The following is a 19,338-nucleotide window of genomic DNA, read 5'->3' as shown; positions in this document are numbered from 1 at the left end:
ACACAGACAGATGTGGAGCTCCATAATAGACCTATAGTTTAACTTCCAACTGTGGGGAAGCACCGAAGCACAGTGTCTTTATTTTTTTAAATACTTGTTTAATTCCTGACCAGACCTCAGTCTTTTTATTTATTCATTATTATTATTTTTTGATATAATTATTCTTTTTTGTTTGTTTGTTGATTCTTACTTTTGTTCCTGGCTGCTTGATTTTCAATTAATTTGATCTGTGTATATTAGAAAATCCCAGTCTTGCCTGAGAGGGCTGTTCAACATATTTCATGACTCCAATTAACATTAAATTAAAAGGAAAACATTGGTCACATAAGAAACTTCCAAATGTGTGATAATGTTCTAAAACAGAGATTGTGTATATCGGTATAAAAAACAATTAAAAATATATATGAATATAAACAAAGTTTTTATTAATCTCCTCGTGTTTAAAAACCCTTTTGTTTCTAAAGCTACATTGGTTTTTCTTGTCAAAGATAGGAGGTGCTTAACAAAAATGTTTGAATGTATTCATAATTTTCTGATGTTTGTGAGGCACTTAATCAATTTCTATATGTGACAACGAAGCATATAAAGCATGCATTCAAGTCTCCTAAGTAAGGTAGTTGCAGATGAAAGCATTTGCACTGAAGCACAGTGTATTTATTCATTTTTAAATACTTGTTTTAATTTCTGACCAGACCTCAGTCTTTTTATTTACTCAATATCTTTTTTTTTTAATATATATAATTATTCTTTTTTGTTTGTTTGTTAATTCTTACTTTTGTTCCTGGCTGCTTGATATTGAATTCATTTGATCTGTATATTAGAAAATCCCAGTCTTGCGGTGCTTAACAAAAATGTTTGAATATATTCATAATTTTCTGATGTTTGTGAGGCACTTAATCAATTTCTATATGTGACAACAAAGCATATAAAGTATGCATTCAAGTCTTCTGATACAGTACAGTAGTTGCAAATGAAAGCGTTTGTAATCTAAGATACTTTAAAATGTCACTAGGTGGCAGCATGTTGGTTAAAACACAGAGGGTTTTTTTCTCTGTGTGAAAACCATCACATATCGACACACTCACAGCTGTGTTATTAAGGCTCCTGCAAAAAAAAAAAAAAAAGTCACAAATGTTATAAGGTGTCAGTTGAAAACATTCTCATTTATATTGCACAATACGTGGTAAGTCACTAGTCTGATTAAATCCAAGATCTAAGTACTATTATTAGTTTAATGTCAACATTATGTAATTAAAATGTCAAGGCAGTGCCTCAACGCTGTCTTTCACAACACACTAATGTTGGATGACAGTTATCTTTTTGTTATGACAGAAACAAGAAACAAATCCTGCAGAGATGTGGAAAATTACATTTCTCCCAACCTTTCAGTCAAACGGACCTCTCTCTCTCTCAGTCCACATCCATTTCTACGCGACTCTTTTCTGTATCTGCAGCCACTAAAGTCGAAGTCTTAATCTGCCAGAGACATTGAAAGGTATTGTACACAGTGTTCATCAGCGCTGACATTGGCTTACTCTAAAATGGGGTTTGTTTATTTCATTTGACCCAAATTGTCCATTGGTTGAATGCTACACTCACTGACACTTAAACAGTCACCAGAGAGAAGATGACACAGTTTGCAGGATAATAAAGTAAAGGTTATTTTTAGTTTCCATAACACGACGCAGTGCAAACAGTATAACCCTTTACACACGCATTCAGCAGTGGAGGCACGTACTTTTACTCCAGTACAAATCTGAGGTACTTATTTACTTATTTACATTTTATGCCACTTTATATTTCTACTACTTTTTTGACAGCAATAGATAATTTGCAGACGAATATTTTACATAAAACACATAATTTAGAGTTTAAAAAATCCAAGACATTGTTCATAACTCACAATCATTCAATAATATGATTCTTATTTAACACCGTAACACTCACAGGGGCAACCTTTCTGCATTGACTTCCTACTTTATTTTACTTATGTTTCAATATAGGACTTTTACATGGAATGCTGTTTTGTTACAGTGTGGTATTGTTACTTTTGCTCAAGTAAAGGACCTGAATGCCTGTCCCCAATACTGATCTTCATATTCTGGATAAGAAAGAAAATTGTCATGACAATGTAATTACTTTAACCAGCCTCAAGTCTCCTCTAAATTTAGATTTTTTTGGTACAGAAAAGAGAAAAAGTCATCCAACGATGCACTCGGTTGCACATTTCTCTGCGTTTACATGTAGTGCATCCAGTGTATTATGCATGGTTTCTATTTACCACTGCGGGGAAATTCACAGAATGCAGCACACATCCATTCACTCTGAACATCAGGATACAATATGAAGAAAAACCGAGCAGTTTTGATGTAATGTCTATGGCAAATGTTTTAATAGAAACTACTATAAAACTTTAAAAATGTAAAAAAAATCTTGCCTGTCATGGAAATTTATTTCATGTGCATGCCAGGGTCTCTTATGTGTCCACCTTCATTCCCGTGAGACAGAAGGCGACAGCAGCAGATAACCTGTTCCCATGTTACGTCGCTTTTCCATATCCTTCATCAGGACAAAGATTCTTAAATATAAAGATTCAAACAAGGTCTTAATGAAGTCCAGGCTTTTGGATAAGGAACAAATTGACCTGACGTTATCTGGTGTTGGCTAGCTCTAGGAAATCGAGCCCAGATGTGAGAGACATTTGATTGTTTCATTTAAAAGAATCTCTATCAGTCAATTGACAGATGAAAAACAGTATCACACACACAAAGGAATGTATCGGTTACTGAAAAATTAAGATACTGGCAAAGGACAGTTCACGTGAATATGAATGTGTGCGTGTGTGTGAGAGAGAGAGAGAGAGAGAGAGAGAGAGAGAGAGACGGAGAGTAAGAAAGAGACCAGGAGTGATACTTTAATTTCACACTGATCCACACGCAGGTGTTTTTATCATATAACTGTTTAGCTCAATGAATACATTTTCATTTGTTCTTGGATTGCAAACAGTGAGTCAGTAGAATAATATTAACCAGGTAGGTTTATACCTTCAGGCAGGCAGACTGGTGAGTGTGGTATTACGAGAGGCTGGCGCTGCACTACGCCAGTCATTGGGTTCACTCCAGTTCAGCTGGAAATGGGACACTTATGCACATAACAGACATGACCGACGACACAGGCTCCTCTGCCCAAATTGGAGGGAGATGAAGTGGTCTGCCAGGAAGCCCAGGCAGCAAAGCTGGACTGATGGTCAGATGTTTGTTCTAGTCCGCATGGAAAAAACCACAATGTTTACACGATCCAAGACAGAGAGTGGGCCAAGCCAGCTCACTGGGGGAATTCAAAACACTTTATCCCAAGAGGGCACCCTGAGGAGAAAAAAAACCTGCAGTCCATAAATGGGTAAAGTCAGTAGTGAGGGTATTATTGGGAATAAAAGAGTTCCTGGCAGCGCTCCGCAGAACACAGTGGGTTCATTTTAGACCGACTGCTATCAAATAAATTGACCCTCTTAGCCTTAATCAACGGCATGAATCATTATTGTTCTTCATGAAGCCGTGCACCAGGTTAGTTTGCTGTAGCTAAGCAGGGGCTGTCTGAGATTTATGCTCGGCCGAGCTGTAAAAGATGTGGCTCTATGATAATAAATCAATACAGCCTCGTGTTCAGACAGAAGTCTCTCGAGAGTCTAAACATTTCTCTCACACTATTTCCCAGTGTAAGTGTTAAAGTACTGAAGTGACTGTGAAAGGTGAAAGGACACTTATTCCTGGCTTTTATCCTGACAACAGTTAAATGTCAAATGAGCTCATAGCTGCATTAGAGCAGAAGGACTTGAAATGTAAAGTCGTATAGAATATGTTTGGATGGATAGTTACCATCTTTATATGCGCAGATTAAAAGGTCTCTAAATGAAACATATCAAAGCCACTTTTCCAAAGTAAAAAGACTGAATTGTTTGAACCATTTGCTTTGATTCATCCTCTCAAACTGTAGCATTTTAGGTTGTTATGCTCGTCCAAGGTGCTGTTTCTCCAGACGTATCTATGAAGTCGCAGGTCAGTTCTATATTGAGACTATTCCTCTACCTTAACTCGTTTTTCATCTCTAACCTGATGCTTCCCACAGTCCTCCTGCTAAACAAATGGTTTCCTTTGTTATTATCAAACAACAGCTGAGAAATCTCTCCAGCTTTGTGCAGTCTGAGCAACCGGACCAATGAAAGAGACAGGGAACAAAATGCAAGGGTCTCGTTTTATTGAAGTCTAAAAATAAGACAATTTAAGTTGCCTAACAAGCATCAAAAATGGACACATATCTGAAACATCAAACACTGGCATTGCATGCTATCACTCATATCGCATATCCTGCAGTGGGACTGACATTTACACCCTGGTCTGAGAAACTAAAGCCTCATTATCTAAACTCCCTGCCAAGCAGATGCCTCATTTAGTTCATGTGACTGTGTTTTCTCTCTTGCTTTGTTCTGACTATATGTAGACACAATGAATTAGCAAAGAACCCAAATCTTGGATGAACAGACAGTCTGTACACAGAGAGCTTAGCCTCTCCACCCAAAGATTGCATCACCAATTCCCGACACTTGTTAAGGATTAGTACTGTCCGAATAAAGTCAATAGCATATGAAATATTTCTCTCCCCTGGCAATCTGACAGTCCCGACTTTCGTTACTCAGAAGATCAACGTTACCACGCATCTTACAGTAGAATGAAATATATCCTTACAAATCTGAGTACCATCTTGGCTCAGGCCCAGCCGCCGGTATTTTGCATCAGTTGCATATTTTGACCTGCGCATCTGTCACTCACATGTTTGTGGACCCGACAGGATGCTTGTGAAGCGCTTGCCAGAGCAACTGTGACACACATGCATATTCAAGGCTATGGTCCACTCATCAGTACATCTTGGAGTGAGAATGCATTACAAATGGTCTTCATTAAGTGATGTGATTACAGTGAGGATACGTTGGAATGTGATAATAGGATTACAATAAGACACATGATTTCTCAGGTTTTCAGTTTGTGCTTTTTCGTGACTGACTGAAAAAAAACTGTTACGGCTAATTCTGCTTATGTTATGAAGTAGAAATATTTTTATCATTTCCTCACGCTTCATGCTTATCGTCCTTAATCTCACTGGGACCAGACAAGTACATCCACACGATCCTCCTCTCACTCTGTTTTTTTTTCTCCACCTGTTTCCCTCTCAAAGCTTCTCGCTCCTCATTTCTCTCTCAAACTCACTTTCCACAGAACAGCTCCATCAGTTCCCCCTCCCTCCTCTTCTCCCTCCCACCTTACCTCCTCCTCTGGCTGTCATAGTCTCAAAACTGAGGTGGGTCTTTTTTACACTCTCTCCCTCTTCTCCTTTTACTCTTTACTCTTAGGACACAATGAGGTTAACAGCACTGTGCATATGTGCGACCCTGCTCGCCTTCTCAAGCCTCTCTTGGACCACAGCAGACTTGGATGAAGAAGACCTCCTGGGGGGTCATGGATTTGGACCCTGCGCCGCAACTCTGAGGCCTGAGGGACCGTGCAAACAGGGGCAGGATGAGCGCACATGCCCATACCAATTCAGTCTGCCGCCGTTGACTCTCCATTTGCCAAAGCAGCTCAGAGAGCTGGAGAACATCGTAAATGATTTGCAGAAGCTGAAGGACAGTGTGGACCAACTGAGGAAGATGTGTGGAGATTGTACAGTAAGCCAGAGTGAAAGAGAGTGTGGAAGACAAAGAGAAAGTGGGCATGAAAAGCTGAATGAGGATACAGGTGGACATAAGGATGAGAGGAACTGGCAGAATGAGAGAAAGCCTGGGAGTCCAAAAGATTTCAGCCAGGAGTGTGGGACAGACAGGGTTAAAGCAGAAAAGAGTATGGAAAGAGATGGTGACACTGACTCGCAAAAAGGAAGGATTTTGGAAGAGAAGGGGAGAGAGAAATGGCAAGCAGAGAGAGAGAGCGGCAAAGGGGTTGTAAAAGAAAACGAGAGAGCCCTAAAAGAGGTGGCAGAAAAAGATGGAAAAACTAAGACAGAGGGGGCTAAAGGAAAGGACAAACTGGGACAGGCAAAGGTGCCAACTGCTGGTGGAAATGAGAGAAAAGTGGATACGGTGAGAAAAAAGGTTGTTGAAAAAAATAACAGGGAGACAGACAGAAATAAAGACAAAGATGGGAAAGTGAATTCAAATGGAGATCCAGAGGATAAGTTAGAGTACGGACATGATGGGAAGATTACAAGTGATGTCAAAAATAAGGAGAAAGCTGAAGAAAGTGGCCATAACGTGTGGCGAGAAAAAACAAAGGAAACAGAGAAACAGACCCAAACTGAAGAAGACAGGGGCAGTGATAGAATAAAGATGTCTGAGGGTCATGATGAGCATACAAATAAGGAGCGAGAGCAGCACAGGGAGGAGAGGAAAAAGGAAATGGAAAAGGGCATAAAAGTGGAGAGAAATAATGAGAAACCAAAACAGACTGAAAGCATCGGGCGTGCAGAAAAAGAGAAGACTATAAAAGAGGGAGAGAGGGAGAAGGGGGAGTTGGGAACGGAGATCAAAACAGAAGGAGAAAAAACGGTCCAGAGTGTTCAGAGAGACAGTGATGGAGAATTAGCATCCAGCGAGGAGAGGACAGACTTTGTTTCAATCAGCCCGACTCCTCCTCACCCTATCATTAGTTTAGCTCCGAGGCATGACTCCATGGACTCAAGCGGAGCTATGACCTTGACATCATCTCTTCCATCTCCTGCCATGTCCAGCTCGACTTCACATTTGATCACAGATGTCGATCAAGGGATGACAATAGTTGCTGACGGACTACCAACCCAAAGCACAGGCCTTTCTGAGCTCCCAGGCCCCAACGCAGAGGACGGCTTTAGGAGGCCAACAACATCAGCCACAATAAACACACTGGATGGTCCTAGACAACAGATAACCAGTGCTACTTCAAGATCCACCTCTACAACCAGTACAAGACCTGGGTCAGGCTTCCAGGGTCGAGTTAGCTCAATTATGGCAACTACAACGGCCGCAACTCCTCGTCAGTATTTATACACAACTACTTCCCCAGGAGTTGCAGACCGCAGCCGTTGGACAGCTAAAAAGAACATCAGCTCAGATACTAAGACTTTGAAATCTCTTCCAGGCCGAGAACCAAAGCTTGGTGAAAAGCCTGAACCTGGAATTAAGCCTGAAGCAGACCAAAATCTTAAAAATCCTAAGAATGACCGTAAACATGTCCCTGCTCGTTTGCCTGACAGGAAAACTAAACATGACCAAAAGCAGAAGTCTTCTCACCAAAAACCCATGACGGATCACATGTCGAAACCTGGCAAAGACCCCAAAAGAGTCCAGATTCCAAAACCTGACCAAAGACCTCTACCTGAACTATCAGATGATCAAAATCTGAAAAACGATCAAATGCCTAAACACGACCAAGAACACACAACGGATCAAAGTCAGTTACCTTTTCGAAAGCCAAAACCTGATCGGAAGTCTATGCTTCCTGTTCAGAGACATACATCTACTCTAAGAGCTCAAACTGTAAACGCAAGTGGCTCTGATAAAGACCGTCGAACTGACCAAGAGCCTGAATCTGTTACTCAAAACTCAAAACTTGAGAGAAAGCCGATTTATCCTCTCAAGCCTGACCAAACACAAAAAACTCACAAAAAGCAAAAGGGTGAAGAAAAAACTAAACCCGATCAAAGGTCTACAATAAACCAGTTTTTCACGCCTGTCCAAGAGCCTGAAGCTGAAAGAAGTGAAACAACTATCCTCCCACCAAAACCTAACCAAAAGCCTTTAACAGAAGTTTCTGATGAAAACCCTTTGCCCGAGCCTGAATCTGTCAAAGACTCAACATCTGGACAAAAGCTTACACCTGATCGTGACCTGATCAAACCCCCTGATAAAAAACCTAAACCCGGCCAGAATATCCCTAAAATAAACCAAAAGCCAAAACCTACCCAAAGACATCCACTGGTCATAACAGGCCAAAAGACTAAACCCAATTTGAAGCCAACACGGACAAATCAAAGGCTTAGACCACTTCGCCCTGACCAAATGCCTAATCTTAACCCCAAATCTGGGCCTGACGATATTCGTGAAGCAGAATCAAACAAAACATCAGAACCTAGGCCCCCACCCAGACACAGGCCTACAACCAGGCCAGGAGCAACACCTGTTCAAAGGCCAAAACCAGCATTGCAACGGAAGCCAAGTACAAACACCAAAACAGATTCAGATCCTCTTGAAATCAGTGGGACGACTTCATACGGCATCCAACACTCTCAAACTGACATGCCACCTGCATCAGGCCCTGTAACACAGATCGCTGAAGTCAGTCATCCCCAACAGGACAAAGAGTTCAGCCCCAGCACGATCAAATCTATCACTCTGGGTCCAAAGACCTCCAGCAGCCTTCACACTCTCTCTGAAGGCTTCACCATGAGCCCAAACAGCAGGATTACGTCTGATCTGAGGCCAAAAACAGCCAGTCGACCACCATCGATCCCAATGACAACAAGACCAAACAAAATCATCCGTGGGATCCTCCCGAGTGTTATCGCTAGCACCAGTCCAGGACCCACAAAGCCAAATCAAGCTTCTAATACTGACTCCAGCTTACACGCTAAGACACGTTACAATGTGGAGGAAACAGCACCCAGACAAACCGCAGATCCAGACAAATTGATGATTCCAGTCCCTACCCCCAGTGCCCAAACTACGTCCACAATTAGCCCTGACCTCAGGTCAACAACCCCTGCCACCTCTGGCCCCCAGCCCCCGGCTGCCGAGTCTTCCACTCCCAGTGCACGAGAGCTGCGCGTGAAAATCAACCAGGTGGCTGCTTTCTTCAATAACAGCCTGAGTTCAAATGGAAGACCACCAGACAGGCATCCAAAAAAGCACCCAGAGGACAAAAAGGGAGGGAGTAGGCCTGAAAGACCTGATAGCAAACGACCAACATTGATACCGTCTAAAGGCAAGAGATATTATTTTTAACACTATTGCAGTGCTTGATTAAATTTTGTTTTTGTATGCATGCTCCACAATGAATTTACACATAACTTTCTGCAGGGATGGTAGTTGTGTTGACAAAGCTTTTATGTAATTGCATTAGCAGTATTGATTTGCACCACCAGGTATGACAGTGTAATGGTTGCTTTGTTTCAATAATCAACTCAAAGAAATGTATTAATAGGCACTGCACAAAGAGATTACCACAAGAGAGAAGAGGCGGCAACTTCACAATGAAATTCTCTAAAAATGTACTACCAACCTCACAAAACCTTTTGTGTCTCGTTGACATTACATTACAATAATTAAGAGAAAAGTGTCGTGCATTAGCATTTCGAGAGCGTATAATTGCATTTCTCACTCAGCAGATTGATATGACCTGAGCTGAAGGATTTAAGTAGGACCACACAGTAAGCACCAATGATCCTCATATAAATATATAATGGTATAATGATGTGGTCTGAGATAATCTTTATACCATACAACATGAAGGAGGAATTTTCCTGTGTGCAAAACATGTGTGCCTCTGTGAGCGTCGTCATTAAGGATAAAACCACAACTATGCGTCACTGCTTTAAAACACCATTGAGTAGAGCATGGATTACAGTGGGTCAATATTTTGGCATCACATTAATCTGATGGATTCTTCAGATTAACTCTTGAATTCAGACGCTGCATATGAATTAAACTAATACATACAGTCTCCTTATCGTGCACCAACAGGTGACGGTCTTCAATACAGACTACATCATACAGTATATTTTTGATTTATTTTTAAAACATAATCAAAAGGAAAAGGTTGTTGTTATTTCACAATTCAATATCTGCACCAATTTTATCTCTTAAATCAATGATTTTAAATACTGTATGACTATGTGTATCCTGGGCGCCGTAAGGCATTATGTACCACAGCAAACTGATAACATTTCATCTTAAATTAAAATCTGTTTCTCACAAAGTGCATAACCATAGCTAGGACGAATCCAAGGACCCATTGTCAATTTTGGAATATGTAATATATTCCTGTGTGTGTGTCGACACACAACTGCAGGTAATGTGGGTCAGTATTCTGCAGGGTTTCTTTTTATTTTGTGCGGTTTCCAGTTTTTAATTGTAGTCAACAAATTGTATATGATATTATGTATAATTAAGTATTGTGTTGAAGTATATGTACGTTATGTAGAGACTCTACAGGTACAAACAGGTATAGTTTTTTGACTACACGAGAGATGCAAGCTTCAAAGCTTTGTTTCTGGGGGTGTGGAAACAGCATTTTTCCCCTGTGGCGGGCCTTTGATGGAGGGACCAATGTGATAACTTTTCATGGGTCCTGAAACTCCTGGTGGCACCTCTGTGTGTATCTACTGTGGAGGACCACCTTGAAATTCTTCAGAAACACTAAATCTTTTATAGTGGAAAAGTTGCCCTGACCTGAAGCACTCCTGACCTCACCCAACACATTTTACAACCACATCACAGCTGCAAGATGAAATTTTAACCTGCAAAATGAGGAAAAAGCAGGACTTTGGTTAGATCGCTCTCTTAAATGTTCATAATTCTTTGTGAATTCTTTCCATTTTCCTTATCTGCAGTTACCATACCTGGAGACTGCTCCGACCACCTGCTCAAGGGGGAGAAAACCAGCAGAGTGTACCTGGTGACCCCTGACCTCCGCAGCAGAAGCTTCCCGGTCCTCTGTGACATGGAGCTGGATGGAGGAGGGTGGACGCTCCTGCAGCGCCGACATGACGGCAGCGTGAGCTTCAACCGCACCTGGACTGAGTACCGATCAGGCTTCGGGGAGCTGGACGGAGGGGAGTTTTGGCTGGGCAACAACATGATCCACCTGTTGACCCGGGACAGGGACATGGTGCTGCGGGTGGAGCTGGAGGACTTTGACGGGGTGATGGAGTATGCGGAGTACGAGCAGTTCCGGGTGGCAGGTGAACGGATGCGCTACAGACTGACGGTAGGCGGGTACTCGGGTACAGCAGGTGATGCCCTCCGCTTCAGCAAAAGTTATGATCACAACAACAGGGCGTTCACCACGCCGGACAGGGACCACGACCGATATCCATCCGGGAACTGCGGGGCCTACTACAGCTCCGGCTGGTGGTTTGATGCCTGCATGGCTGCAAACCTCAACGGGAGATACTATGTGGGGAGGTACAAGGGAGTCCGGGATGGGATTTTCTGGGGCACCTGGCAGAACATATCCACAGAGTACTACCCCACCAATGACAGACAGTCTTTTAAAAGTGTCAGGATGATGATCCGACCAAAGGGCTTTGCACCATGAGCTGTGACTCTCTGACAGGGGATGTTTGAAAATAAAATAAACATAAAGGGGATTAACTACTAACTTCCACCACGAGCTTCTAAATTCTCCTTACAACTGAATAAAACCTAGTATAACCCTCTACACGGTTCTTGTACACTATTAACACAATGCTGCCACCCTGTGGTGTTTGATTCTGCAATACTGATTTGTTTACAGCCTATATGACAATAACTGAAGATGTACATATGGTAGTTACAAAGGTTATGGTCCTAGTTAGGCTGCATTGTATCTTTTTCATAAAAGAATTGTAACATTTTATACATTATTATTATTTTTGAATGGAATTTGTTTAATGACGAGAGGGAAATCCTCTGATGAAGAGTTATTTTTCAGTGAATCTGACGGGTATGTAGCAACAGAGAATGATATTTTTTTTATTCTAGGACTGGAAAAGCCAGTTGATGGTTGATTGAAGCTGTTTGGGATGTTTTTTTAATCGAGATTGTTTTGTAAAGTTGAATAAAGTTGATGAATATATACATCATGCCTTTGTTTCTCCTTTCTGTGGAAATGATCTGATATCAAAACAAACAATAATAGCAAGTAGAGTTAAATCAACATCTAGAGAGGCAGCCAACCATATTTATGTAACTCTCTACTCGAGGAAATGCTTCAAGATGCACGTTTTTTTTGTTTATTTTATGTATTTTATTTAAACTTGGTATGCATTACAAACATGAGGAGAAAATTAGAAAACGTTTATTTTTAAATAAATATAAAAATAAAAGCAATAAAGAAATTAATTAATTTCTGTTTAATCAAATACCTGGACAGCGAAAAAGGGACCAGGTGCTAATCCAGCACAGAAAGACTGGGAGATATGAGGAGGCAAACAGGGGCCCTCTAACAGGTTAATCATGGCGGTGTGATGAAAAACTTATATGATAAAAAAACTAATTAAATAAATGTCTTGATGATAAAGACATTTATTTGATTAGTTTTCACATTTACAATGAAAAGATGTTTTTAAACATACACAATTATTCCAATAATGTAAAAGGTAAAGGCAGTTACTACAAATATTATTTTTAGTTGTGTTCTAATATTACTCTAATATAGTCAAATAACATAATTACCTATTGTCTTCATTAAATGAAATCTAATAATTGAAAGTTTAAACATTTTAAAAATTTAAAAGGAGTAGTATATTTTAAGATGAAGAGTCCATGGGGTCAAAAAATAACATTTAAAACAGTGTTTACATGTATATGAATGCATAACAAGTTGGCTATGAGATTAAAAAGACAATATCGGATGATATTCATTGTTTTTCAGTATTTTTGGCTGAATTAAATTGTACTTTTTACACATCTAAACTTGAAAATGGGTCAAATTTGACCCTGACACATTGTAAGGGTTAAACATCAGGGTTTTATCGCGCGATCATACGTGATTCCGCGAGATCTCGTGGGTTCTCGTCACGGAAGCTGTCATGGCCGCACTGCAGTGAGCTACAGACATGTCATAACCATAACCTGTATACATTTAAAACTCAGACATGTTTTTTCAGGTGGCTACGCCTCTTTTGAGGCTCCCAGCCTTGCTCACAGTCGGTCCCAGGATCCTCACGACCTCTCGCTGCCCTCTGCACACTTCCCGGTTCTTCTCCATCTCTGCCCCCGCCGAGTCTGAGGTGAACCCGCCTCTGAAGCGCTGGGCTCTGGCGGTGAGCCCCTTCACCACTGTGCGGGCACATTTGGGCTGCAGCATCTCCGTCCACCCGCTGGACCCGCACGCCTTCCCCGAGGCCGACCGTGTCTTCATCACGGTCCACGGAACAGACACCGAGCAGCGGCAGCGGCAGCAGCAGGAGGTCGGTCTGGATCACATGCACGTCCGCTATGATGAGCAGAGTAAACAGCTGCTCATCTCAGCTGAGAAGGTCCACAGCAGCGTGGTGATCGATCTGAATGCACCTATCAAAAGTAGTGAGTGTCTTCTTTTAATGTGATTTTGCATGAAAAGTCAGTGAAGGAACAAGTATTCAGAAAGAAGTAAGTAAGAAAGTGTTGGGATATACTTAAAGTAGCTATTTATGCAGAATATTGTATATTATTGTATCATGATTAATGATGCATGAATGTGTTCATCACTTTAATGTTGCCGCTGATAACATATTCCTTTATTAGTCCCACAAAGGGGAAATTTCCTTTTCAAAGTGGACAGCAAACATAGAAAAAGCATCAATAAGAAACAATTAATTGTAGAAAATATAGAAAAATATGAACAATATAAACACAGGGAAATACAAAATATAAGAATAACAGGAACAATATATACAATACTTTTAAAAGTTGTTATATATTAGATAAAGGTGGAGCTAATTCTAATTACTGTGTGTATAAATAAGAGATATATATGTATATTTACAGATTTATATACAGTATATATTTGTATGTTGATGTGCTTCTTTGGATGTTTATATGTAGGCCATAAATTATATTCTATTACTTTATATATATTATATTTTGTTTATATTATGTATAGTTAGATTTAAAAATTGTACATTATAGTAAATAAATGATTTAGATTACTGTAATCACTGAATTGTGAAAAAGGCGTAGGATTAAATAACTGAAAACTTTTTCCTACTCCTTTTCAGGCAGAGTTAATTGTATATACCGGTATGTTACATATTGTTTCTCCTATTTGTGAACTAATTTAATTTTGCATTTTTTTTTTGACATAAATAAATTCATGAACTTCAAATTCAAATCTGAGTTAGTTCATATTTTGTATTAATAATCTAAATCTTTCTAAATATTTCACTCTGAGATGTCGTGGAGTAGAAGTTTAAAGTAGCAGAAAATGTTGTTGTATAAAGATTGTATTTTAGTACAGCACATGAGTAAATGTACTTTTTCACAGCGGGGTCTATCAATGATCCTAACGCTGCTTTAAATGGCACTGATACTGTCTGTGGTCTTTCGGTCAGATCTCTTCATTACTGCTCAAGGAAAAGGCGACGTGCAAGTGAAGAACATGGAGTGTGACATCTGCACGGTGCAGACAGAGAAGGGCAACTGTGTGCTGCACTCTGTCAAGGTGGGTGGTGGCTCGACAGCAAATAAAATAATAGTAAAATAAAATGCTCATTGCAGAAAATACATTTAAAAACACACTGATATGTTGCATATTACTACAATATTGTTATTATTATTGCAAATATTTGACTGATTGTGAAACAAGAAGAGTTTGAGATATTTTCTTTGTCACTTCATACAACTAACAGAGTAGCAACAGAACAAAATTTGGCGTGTCAGAATTATCTAGCTGCATTCATACTGAGACTGAGAATTCACCATATTTGAGTATGAACTTGTATATGGGGGAAAGAATGGCTTCAAAAGCATGTCAGTGTTCCTCTATAACACTGATTCTCAAACTGTGGTACCTACTCAAAATAGTCTCCAAAATAATATAAATAAATATAATACAATCAAAATACTACAACATTTTGACAGAAAATACTTATTATTTTAAGATCCATGAAATGTAATGTAAAATAAGTCTTTATTTTTTGTGTGTCAATATCAGCCTGTTACGTGGTCCCCTTCATGAGTCACGAGCTAAACTGTGATGGAAGAGAGTAAGAAGAGGTAAAATGATTAGTTTAAAAACCCTGCAATCGTGGCTCCAAATGGGAACTGTTAGGAAGAGAAGTGCGGATCAGGAGGAGAATATTTAGAGCATTCAATCTGAAACTGAAGTCATGGCTGAGGACAGTTAACAATAAATAATCTTCTGATTATAAACCCGCCTGTCCGTAGCTGAATAGTGTCGGCCTACGCTGCTGTATTTTAACATTGGTCTCAGTGGTGGGACGTGAGAGAGCCTGATATTTTCCGAGGTGGGACGTCTTGTACAAAGTTTGAGAACCACTGCTCTATAACAATAGCTATTGTTTCTTTACAGCATAATACATCGTAACGTAAACAGTTCACACCTAAAAGTATTTGTTCAAGTTAAACTAAAACACCAGCCTGTTGTTCTAGAGTTGACGATGTGTTCAAAGTTGATTCAGACTGACTTTCCACCTGTTGTCTGTTGTATCTTAGGGTCATCAGGTTGAAGTCCAGTCCCATGGAGGACATGTTACAGGTGTGGGCACCATCCATGGAAACGTGGACATCAGTGCATATGGAGACGGTGTAAGCACAGTACACTCAGCGGTCGTTAGAGGGCAGCAGCGGTACACGTCTGATTCTGGAGGCTGAAAAAACTCGAGTCATTCATCACCTGGCTTCAGTCCTGTGCAGTGATCAGTTGTGTGTTTTTGCAGGGAGTGGATGTCAAGAAACTTCAGGGCACCAAAATGAATATTTCAACAGAGCGCGGCCGTCTGAAGGTCAAAGCCATCTACGCGGAGTCCAGCTGTGTCTCCTCCTGCTCTGGGAGAGTAGAGCTGGGTCATGTGCACGGTGAGCAAACAGCAGCGGTCTTATTCTCTTTATCTATACTGTTTGTATGGTTATTGAGCCCAATGCAAATGAAGAAAACAAGTCACATTAAATTCATCACACTTTAGTCCAAAACAATATCTGTCTTTCATCAATGTGGGCTTCAACATACTGAAAGGAAGAGCCACAATTAGCAGGCGATCTACGCACCATGTGAGCTTACTGCAGCCTGTATTTGACACTATATGAAACATTTTTCTGAATTAATCTTTTACATTAAAGGTGTTTATTGTCACTCAAGTTTTACAAATGGTGTGGAATTCCTGTGCTGGGAGGCCCCATTAAAGAAGCAGTAAGCAGTAGATGTAAGGGACATATAAAATATAATATAATAAAGTACTCTACCACCTGTATCTAGTATTTTACTCTGCCAGTTGGTCCCAATTTAGATAACAACTACTCCGCTTCCCGTGAGTCACTGCGGCACACAGCTGCATCATGTTAACTTTTGTGAAGCAGGGCTTTGGTATGTCAGGAATCCTGGGCTCTGATCCAAACACAGTCTATTTAAATGCAATATGGTTGCAATTTATCACAATTGCCGTAATTCTTTGTTAGTCTTGGAGCGGCTATAAGACAGGTTATTTCCACACATTCTTGGAGGTAAGGCTTATATCGCACAGCACTACGATGTAAATTGAAATGAATCATCTATGTATAATTTGAATCTCTCTCCGATACAGATGATCCTCCTCATTAAATACATGGAAACACTTGTATCTTAACTTCAGTGATGCAGTTATAAATGTATGGACGCAGGAAGTGTGTAAAATCAGACATTATTTTAATTGAACTTTTATTTAAGCTTATTGAAGTATACAGTATAATCTCTTTTGCAAAAGCGACCTGGCCAAGAGGCAGCAAGGATACAGATACAGATATAAATAACATCCGTACAATAAATAAAGTTCAAAGATAGATTAAAGAAGTGTTACATCTGATTTAAAAACAGTGACAAAGCCAATTTCAAGTTCCTTGGTTTTAAGAATTTGGACAACGCTAATAAGAGGGATCAGGTCCGACATTTTTAATTAATCTCGCAGGGAGTCCCATGCAGAGGGAGCAGCATAAATGCCTTTTTCCCCAGTCCTGTGAAGACACGAGGGACAGTCAAAGTAAATAAGTCAGGGGATCGAAGGCTCGAGCGTCCATGATTCCTAAATAGGTGAATTCCAAGATAAGATGGGGGCAAACCAAGTAGGGCCTGGAAAATAAAAGTCAACCAATGAGTGAATCTTCTAACAGACAGGGATGACCATTCAGCGTTTTGGTGCATGCATGTACAGTACATCATAGTCAAGCAGTGGAAGAAAAGGTGCGTTTCCTGGCTCCACGAGAGAAGCGAGATCTATTCCTAAAGCAAAAAAAGCAATTTTACCTCAGGTTTAGAAACTAAACTTGAAATATGGTACCTGAAAGTTACACGTTCATCAACATGGAAGCCCAGGTATTTATAAGACTAGACCAGCTCTATGGCTGTACCCCGGCAAGTTTAAACAGGGAGGGCATGGCAAGGATCACTGCGGGGGTGGGGTGGGGTGGTGATTATTACACTTGTTGTTACATATGTTGTTGTATTGTTACCTCAAGAAAATCAATAAAAAATGTTAAATGGAAAGACACATTACATATAGAGTAGGTCACGACCACACTGACTTATTTATGATTTACAGAGACCCAACAGTTCCTCCATGAGCAGCAGCAAGTTGCATCTTTAATAGTAATAATAATAATATTATACAGTATCTATCCAGCAACCTTGTGCACACAGTGGCAACAAAAACCTTCCCTTTAAGAGGCAGGAACGTCAAACAAACCCAGCTCTGTCTTGACCGGTTGGGGGGAGAGATTTTCTCTCAGCATGCCTGTATAAATGTTATCATTTCCCTGTTTGTGAATGATTAACCTGACCGTCCGTTATATGTGTTATGATCATGTGCTTTCATTTATTAAAAGGTAACGCCACCGTGAAGAACGTGTCTGGAGATGCAGTTATCGGTGAGTAACCTGACCCTCTGACGGCACAATTATAAACTATGTGTGGTATCTTATCAGGGGCTGTTAAAAGCAAAACCCCTGAGGCTTGCTTTGCTTTTGCAGATGGTTCGAATAGTTTCCTGAAGGTTTCCTCTCAAAGCGGAGGCATTGATGTCTACGTGGGAGACGGAGGCAGCGCCCAGCTCCACAGTCAGCTAGGTAAGCGGCACACAGTACGAGAAAACTATTCACTGTATGAATCCGTTTTCCTCCCTGTTGAGTGTTCTTCTGCTTCTTTGTTTATCTTCATCCTTCTGTTGTACGTAGGAGCAGTGTGTGTGCGGGTGCCCTCCTCGCTGAAAGCCGGGGTGGAGCTATGTGGAACGTCAGTGGATATCAGCCCAGAAGTTGTTCTGCATGGATTAGAGAACAACACAACTGAAGGCCAAACCACAGTCACTGGTGAGCCATCGTTTTTCACTACATCACCCTCCATGGCACAGTTTCTTCACTTAACCCTCCTACAAGTAAATCAACACAGAACATTTAGTTTCCCTTCCATACGCCTGCATTTCTCTCATCAACCCTGCCTTTTCTCCGTCAGGTTATATAAATGGAGAGTCCCCAGTGGAGCAGTGGGTTAAAGCTAAGGCAGACAGAAACTCCGTCACACTGAAGACACAAAGCTGGTTTGAATCCCTGAAGCTGGGGAGCTGAGCGCTTCACTCACAGAGCCAGATATTTGCTCTCCTCCACACTGGATCCACATTTACCTCACTGGAGTATGTGGGCTCAGGATGTGCTGTACTTTCAATGTAGACATTATTTATCATCTATAGTATTTAACAATCATCTGTACGTGTTAAAAAAAGAAAATCACTGTACATGCAATGCGTACTGAACTAGGCAACTGCACACCAGTGTTGGTTGGTGCAGAAGGCTTTGAATGTTAATGAGAACCTGTTTGCCTGCTCATATTTGTATATATGTTTATTTGAGATGTGAAATATTGCCTGTGATTGAATCTGTATGGTATGTAAATACTAAAAACATATTGTTTCACACTGTGATTTAAGTGTTTTTATTTCATGAGGTCAGAAGTTCAGACACTTCAGCTTTAATTATAGTTGCAAAGGAATAACGGTCTGAATTTGAAGTTTTGATTTGGCTCGAATTAATGAAAGCTAATGAGATATTTTAATCGAAGCACTAAGTATTGATGACTTACAAGTGTTTTTGCATATTCCAAAAAAGGTGCATATCATTGCCCCAAGTGAGCAGCAAAACTACAAGATCTGAACTTGTTTCCTTGAACGAGCTTCATGTCACTGGAGCGTTAAGCAGAAAGTTTGTCTCTCCCTGGCTTAGTTTATAGCTTCCACAAATTACATCCAGCATAACACAAATCCAGACATTAATGCAACATAAATGCAATTACAAAGTATAACATAAAAGATAAGCCAAGATTGTAGTATAAAAGAACAACTTTTATTTAAATAAACATATTTGGAAAGGGAAAA

At 40.3% G+C, this 19,338-nt stretch overlaps 2 protein-coding genes across 2 annotated transcripts; both read left to right on the top strand.

The window, feature by feature from the left end:
* Positions 1-5,410: 5,410 nt before the first annotated feature.
* Positions 5,411-11,446, top strand: LOC310949071 (uncharacterized protein; the record flags this gene model as incomplete). The annotated part of the gene is made up of 3 exons (XM_083916404.1): positions 5,411-7,247; positions 8,013-9,005; positions 10,633-11,446. The coding sequence occupies 3 exons, from the start codon at positions 5,411-5,413 to the stop codon at positions 11,337-11,339; spliced, it is 3,537 nt and encodes a 1,178-aa protein (XP_083772530.1). The 3' UTR covers positions 11,340-11,446.
* Positions 11,447-12,816: 1,370 nt separating this feature from the next.
* On the top strand, positions 12,817-18,722 carry fam185a (family with sequence similarity 185 member A). The gene is made up of 8 exons (XM_083917385.1): positions 12,817-13,309; positions 14,317-14,426; positions 15,440-15,532; positions 15,664-15,802; positions 17,798-17,839; positions 17,942-18,037; positions 18,146-18,280; positions 18,423-18,722. Exons 1-8 carry the CDS (start codon positions 12,880-12,882, stop codon positions 18,533-18,535), a joined length of 1,158 nt encoding a protein of 385 aa, XP_083773511.1. The 5' UTR covers positions 12,817-12,879; the 3' UTR covers positions 18,536-18,722.
* The last annotated feature ends 616 nt before the right edge of the window (positions 18,723-19,338 follow it).

This window comes from Echiichthys vipera, assembly GCF_963691815.1.
Source record: "Echiichthys vipera genome assembly, chromosome: 7".
Lineage (NCBI taxonomy): Eukaryota > Metazoa > Chordata > Actinopteri > Perciformes > Trachinidae > Echiichthys > Echiichthys vipera.
This window is presented reverse-complemented; position numbering and strand designations above follow the sequence as displayed.

Bases quoted from the DNA above. Each gene is read 5' to 3' on its own strand.
- fam185a (XM_083917385.1), top strand. From the start codon at position 12,880: ATGTTTTTTCAGGTGGCTACGCCTCTTTTGAGGCTCCCAGCCTTGCTC. The intron at 17,840-17,941 runs GTGAGTAACCTG...TTGCTTTTGCAG, and splicing joins GTCTGGAGATGCAGTTATCG to ATGGTTCGAATAGTTTCCTG. The intron at 18,038-18,145 runs GTAAGCGGCACA...TGTTGTACGTAG, and splicing joins CCAGCTCCACAGTCAGCTAG to GAGCAGTGTGTGTGCGGGTG.